We start from the raw sequence: 7031 nt of genomic DNA on the forward strand, positions 1-7031 counted from the left end.
GTTAAAGTAATACTATATGATTCAATGTACTTAAACAAGTCGATTAAAATTTGTCATAAATATATTCTTTCAAATTTTTTTACATCGCGCGGTATATTAATACTAGTTTAAAGATAAAAGGAGAAAATCTAAATGATAACCCAATAAGAAAGAATCATTTTTTACACGGATTGTCCTTCAAAGGTGCCGGTCTTTAATTTTTGTCCCTCAAATTACTAATCTTTAATTTTTGCCATTTGCCTAAAAAAGTGGTCGAAATATCTCGAGTTTTTGGGTTCAAACCCCAATTCAGTAAAAATAAAAAAATAAAAAATCGCAAGGCAAGATTTCGCGAAAGTTCTGTCTTAGAACTATAGAAATTATGCCTTGTAAGACCACCCCAAAATCGGGGTAATCGTGCAAATTGCTCAGAAAGAATCGCTTAATTCGCAGGAAAACCCTTATTTTGGGGTGGTCTTTAATTTTTGCACCTCAAATTGGTGGTCTTCAATTTTTGCCTTTCGCCTAATACCATGAGGTTTGGGGTTCGAACCACGGTTCAGTAAAAAAAAAAAATTGCAAGGCAAAGCTTTATAGCGACCTTAGGCCTATTCGAGCCAAAGTTAGTCCTAGAGGTAGAATTTTGCCTGCTTGAGGCAGAGTTTCAAACACTACCTTAAGATAGAAGTAGTGTAAATTTCATTTTTAAGGCGCATTCTACATTTTAATCCAATTTCTACTTGGTCAATTTTTTTAAAATTTTTGACTAAGCAGGAATCCGAACCCGAAACCTAGAAATTTTAGATAAAGGGCAAAAATTAAAGACCAACAATTTGAGAGACAAAAATTAAAGACCAACGCATTTGAAGGGCACTCGGAACTAGGAACCTAGGAATTTTAGACAAAGAGCAAAAATTAAAGATCAATAATTTTAGGGGCAAAAATTAAAGACCAGTGCATTTGAAGGGCACTCCGCACAAAAAATTGGCTTAAAGAAGAACAAAAATTAAAGACCAGCAATTTAAGAGGCAAAAATAAAAAACCAGCGCCTTTGAAGGACAATCCATGCAAAAAAACTGCCACATGTGAAAAAGCCCAAAGGAAAACCGCCCAAAAATAGAGAAGTCCATAAACCACGAGTGAAAAAAAAAAAAACGACGAGTGACATCAGCACTCACATCAACAGCGTGACATTTCCTTAAATTTTAGATTCGCACCAAATATTTTCGGAAAATCCCGCTTGGAATCCAAACACAACTCATAACCAAATTTAAACCCAAATATACAAATCCATAAAACCCCACCGCCCCCACTTCTTCTACTTCCTTCGCGAAAAACCCTAGTCCTCAATTTAGGGTTTCTGATTTTGCCCCTTTTCTACTTACTCTTCCTAATTCGTGTTAGTTTAGGTAGATTTGGGTTCTATTTAGCTTAGCCCTAATCAATTTTTGCAGTAATTTTTGTTTACTTGCTTTGAGGTAAATTTAAGCTATGGATTTCCGAAAGAGGACGAGAAACGATGTTGGTGCTAACGTTAATGGTGGTGCTAAGAAATATAAACCAGGTTTATACATTATTCTTTCGTGTATCTTGATATATATATTTTTTTTTTTTTTTTTTTTTTTTTAAAGTTCATGCTTGTTTATTATATTTATTTATAAGGAATTATTACGTGTCTCGTGTTCGGTTTTTCTTATATGTTTTGTGGTACCATGGCATATTCCTTTGAACTTCTCTTGGTAGGATTTACACTCGAGGGAAAAAAAGAAACAAATATAAGGTTCATAAACATACCAAGCTTTACTAAATATTTAAGTGGCACCGGCGGAGCCAGGATTTTCACTAAGGGGTTCAAAATATAAATAATTAAACTCATGTTGAAGCCAATTGGATTCAACATCGACTATTATACAACAACAAGAAGAAGATACTCATTGTAGTACCACAAGTGGGGTATGTGGAGGGGTAGAGTGCACAACATGTGCGATACATAAAAAATAATTTTAACCTTGTATATACTGTGTAATTTTCCGCTGAAGGCAGAATCTAAACATCGATTCAGTCAAACCCAACAATTTTGACGCGGAGTATAGACATATATATGTGGAGTGTCATTTAAAAAATTACTTATTGAATTTATAATTTCAAAATTGTAATGGGTTCAAGTGTAAAAACATTAATGTTGAACGCATCAAATTTCGGATACACGTATGTACATATTACTCCAGATGGAAAAAGATACTGAATTTATGATGTAATGTAGCTACGATTGCTACTCTGATGAGTTGGACTTGAGAAGATTTGGTGAACCTTTCTTATAAGTGTTTAGCTCCTTTCTAAGTTTTCAACTTATACAATTTTGTTGTACTGTGCTGGTAATAAGAAATTTGATATCTGTCTAATTTTCATCTACCATTAATTTTAACAAGAAGATTTCTAACTGGGATAAATAATTAATTTGGCTCAACAGAAATGGACTCCTTATCAAGTGGTGTAGGAAGCAAATCAAAGCCATGCACGAAGTTTTTCAGGTGCAAATCTTTATCTACCTAATGAACTTTAATTTACTTTGGACTTTAAGTTAATGTCAGGTGCAACATTTATAATTGCTAATATTTCCATTGTGACACAAGATGAAAAGGTAGATTTATGCTTTTCAGCTTGTGAGGCTGTTAAATGCTTAAAAGGCTGTAGAAGCTTAATGACTATGCAATTGTTTGTTAACAATTTTGTTGAGATAAATATTGCCAGCTGTAATGCACTTTGGAGGAATGAGAAACGGTTTCTAATACACCAACAGTCTTCTTAATCTCTACCTAATTTGTACTGTAATGGGGTGTTATCAGCTTTTCAATTATACATTTGAAAACAGGTATGTGACCCACTTTAATTTACTTAGTGCACTATAATGTTACTAAAAGTTATCTCTTACAGCCTAACAAGGATAGCTGTCATGACTGTCACTCATGATATTCTTCCGATACTAAGTCACTCATGATATTCTTCCGATATTAAGTCTGGCATTTAGTGAAGTTAATTGTTGAAAACCAGTTTAGTGGGTCTTCCTGTAAGTGAATTATTGGAATAATTTGAAGTTGCAAAATCATACTCTGAGGCACCCGCAAAGTCCAATTCTGTTTCTTTTATTTGATGTGCTTCTTCAGTGTATCGTGTTTTCTTTTGTAGCTTCGGGACTAACTTTCTACAGGAGATTTTGCTGTCACTTTTGGTGCTCATGAATATAAAGGTTTATAAGATAGTTTATTTTAAATTGTTTAAAGAATGATTAGGTTATACTTGTTGGTTACTATCTTATATTCTGAGTTGGTTGGTTGACAAGCCAATTTAATCTAAATAAACAAAACAAACAACATACCTAGTGTAATCCCACAAGTGGGGTCTGGGGAGGGTAAGATGTACGCAAACCTTACCTCTATCTTTGTAATAGAGAGGCTGTTTCCGATAGACCTCAGCTCAAAAGAAATGTAACCGATGCAGAAACTTAAGAAAGGAAAAAGGGACGGCAAAAATAGCAAAAGTACAAAAATGCAGTAACATATATCAATACACATTAGCCAAAAAGAAACTACATGACTACCCTAAAACATACGACTAAAAGTAAGATAACACTCTATTACCTACTAACCATCTAATCAGGATGCAAATACCATATCTGAAGGCCAGGTCCTTTCATGGATGCAGTGCCTGTGATTTGCATCTTTGATTTATGTATTTTGTACAATTTTCTTTCTTTTCGTTACTGATAAAAAACTGTTCATTCTTTTTGCCATTTTTTAACTGTTAGTGTAGCTTCTGGTTCTTTTATGCATTTCTAGACATTCATTCAGATGAATATATTGTGCTGAGGGGGCAAAAGGTGCGATTTTCTTGGACAAGAGTTTTGTTTTATGCTGTTTTTTTTTTTAAATTCTTTTGATAATGATCTCATTTATTCATAACTGCTGTTCTGTGTTGGCCAGAATGAATATTATTTTTTTGTTTATATGCATACTGGACAAAGTAAAGAGGTTCTCATCCTGTTCCTGGAAGTTGGAACCTAGGACTCTGGACTCTTAAAACCCTATTTTCTTCATATCTGTCTTGTTTGTGTATATTGTTTTCCTGGAATCATAATTGTTAAACATGTCCACTTCACCATTAGGCAAGGAGAGACCCAACTTGGGTTTCCTGTTGTGTTTCGGAAAGTATTGCACATGAAATTGTACTATCCTAATCCAGTTGTCTGGAATTCTAACTGTTCTGTCTAATTGAGATGGGAAATTTGATTTTTGAATACTTTGAAGTTTATGTTTTTCTTTTTTTGGTTGCAGCACTGCTGGCTGCCCCTTCGGCGAGAGCTGCCATTTCCTTCATTACGTCCCTGGTGGCTATAATGCGGTGGCCCAGATGATGAAATTGGCACCTGCTCCATCAATGAGAAATGCTACAGCACCCCCAATTCCAATGGAAATGCCCCTGCTGTGAAAACCAAACTTTTTGCAACAGATTCAACTCGGCGGAGGGATGCAAATTTGGAGACAAATGCAATTTTGCTCATGGGGAGTGGGAAATCGGAAAGCCCATCGTGCCTTCACAGGAGGATCCACGTGCAATGGGGTTTGGATCTATGCCAGGTCGTTTTGGTGGGCGGACGGAGCCTCCTGTTTCAGGTCCTGCTGCTAGCTTTGGCACAACAGCCACTGCGAAGATCAGTGTAGACGCTTCCCTTGCTGGACCCATCATTGGGAAGAGTGGAGTGAACTCTAAGCAGATTTGTAGGCAGACAGGGGCAAAGCTGGCTATCCGTGATCATGAAACAGATCCAAATCTCCGAAACATCGAGTTAGAGGGCACGTTTGAACAAATTTCACAGGCTAGTGCCATGGTAAGGGAATTGATCAACAGCCTTGGTCCAGTAGGTGGCCCTGGAAGAACACATGCAAATCCTGGCGGCGCTGCTCCTCCAAGGAGCAACTACAAGACAAAGTTGTGTGAGAATTTCGCCAAAGGGTCTTGCACTTTTGGAGACAGGTGTCACTTCGCCCATGGTGCTGCTGAATTGCAGAAAACAGGGGTCTGACTGTAATAGTCTGCTTTACTTTTTGTAGAACCTAGCTCTTTGGCAGCACAGTTGTGTGACCCGTTGTGTTATTCTCAATTTTGAGTTCTGGTTATGCGATGCAACTTCATGGGAGGAACTGAGTTTTATTTAGTAGTCTGGCAGGGTTTTTGACACTTTATCAAAGCAGAAGTTCTACTTACAGTATTGCATATTTGTGTTAGAACATAGAAGCTTATTTCCTTTGATTTCTTTTGCTCCATTTGGTTTTTTTGAGCTGTTAGCTGTTTTGATATGGTAAAAAAGAAGCTGCCAATAATTTGATTGGGCTGAAATTTTGAATGGGTGCAGCTGGTATTTGTTCTGTAGCAGCAGATCTTTTACAAGATCAATTTGCATTTGTTGGAACATAATGTTGGATGATGTCCATTTCATATGGTAATTGAAGTCACAGGAGCAAACCAGGTGCGGTTTAATACTTATTCTTAACAACTATTCACAAAAAACCAAAACCTCACAAGACTGAGGAGTTGAAGCATTAATTGTTGAAGGAAAGTGCTAAAGCGTTGGTGTATAACTGTCAATATAGAGCATATGGAGTAAAGTGCATGTAACGAAGTGCCCTCTTTGGCATAATCAGAGTTAGAATCCATTCATTTAAGCTCTCTTTTTCCTGAATGTAGAGAAGATTGACTCGGCACATGCAAGAGCAAAATTAATTTCTTGTTTTAAGATAATATAGATGTTTGTTGTAACTTATAATTCATGGTTAAGTAGATATTAGTTTTCAGTTTAGTCATCATAGTGCGTAAAGACTTTTATCAAACCAGAAAAATCATTAACCCAAAAAACCTATGATGGAAGCTTTGTGTCCTGGAGCTTGATGGAAGCTGTGTCCCAGACTTCGTAAAGTGGACTTTGGCCTGATTAAACTTTGGGCCTTTCTATGTGGACCATATAGGTACAAAAACCATTTTTTTGTGCGGATTTCCTTCAAAAGCACTGGTCTTTAATTTTTGTCCATTAAATTGGTGGTCTTTAAATTTTGTTCTTCTCGCTTGAAGGTCCTGGAATTTACGGTTTGAATCCATTCCTTCTCTTGGAGGATCACACTAAAAAAAATTCAAAAATTTTAAAAAAATTGTATGGCATAAGTTGGGATTCAACGACATTGATGGTGATTTCAAAGTGTTGCATGCTATTCTCGTACACAAGTTTGAATACAAACGCTACACTGTCGAGTATACAAAATTCTTGGCAAGAAAGTAAATCTTTCATTTAGAAAGTGCAAAACTCTATGATACGGCTGCGAGCATACAAAACTTTACTCGATAACAAAATCAGTAGGGGTGTTCATGAAGTTCGATTTCAGGTCGGTTATTGAAAACCATAACCAAATCAATTTAGCAAATCGGTTTTTTAAATGTCTAAAACCATAACTACTCAAAACCAAATAAAATAATAATCAGTGGGGTTTGGTTATTGTCGGTTTGGTTCGATTTTTTCAAATGGGTTTATGACTAACGAGAACCCAATGGATGAGACTTATCAAAAAGCATTAAAAAGTTCGAAAAGACATGTATTTTTTTTGTTCAAACGATAACTCTTTATTTATAGTTTAAGGTGGAACATACATCATAGAAACATTTTCACTATTAGTGATAGTGTAGTATTCAAGTTACCCAAAGTTGCTAAACTATTACATATAGAGCTAAAAACTAACTTAGTAGTGTGAAGACAAATTAAAATTGCCTTCAAGTTCATTTTTGTCATCTTAATATACATACCGAAATAAAAGTAGAGCATTGGAGCTTTTAGTTGTTGTTACAAACATACATATTAATTAAACATAAAGACTACCTAAAATTAAAATGAAAATATATGAAATAAAACACTTTTGTGTAATGATCCCAAACTTTGGGGGGCGATCTCACATTTTGCCCTAATTCTCCCATTTTACTAAAAAAACTTTGTGTAATGATCCAAAACTTCG

At 35.7% G+C, this 7031-nt stretch overlaps 1 protein-coding gene across 1 annotated transcript; it reads left to right on the top strand.

Annotated features, from left to right (window-relative positions):
* Positions 1 to 1236: 1236 nt before the first annotated feature.
* LOC132049264 (zinc finger CCCH domain-containing protein 14-like) lies at positions 1237 to 5373 on the top strand. Its single transcript, XM_059440010.1, is given in 5 exon segments — positions 1237 to 1543; positions 2450 to 2510; positions 4311 to 4441; positions 4444 to 4475; positions 4478 to 5373. Coding segments are annotated over 5 exon segments (879 nt in total). The 5' UTR covers positions 1237 to 1470; the 3' UTR covers positions 5060 to 5373.
* The last annotated feature ends 1658 nt before the right edge of the window (positions 5374 to 7031 follow it).

The sequence above is a fragment of the Lycium ferocissimum genome, chromosome 3 (genome assembly GCF_029784015.1).
Source record: "Lycium ferocissimum isolate CSIRO_LF1 chromosome 3, AGI_CSIRO_Lferr_CH_V1, whole genome shotgun sequence".
Lineage (NCBI taxonomy): Eukaryota > Viridiplantae > Streptophyta > Magnoliopsida > Solanales > Solanaceae > Lycium > Lycium ferocissimum.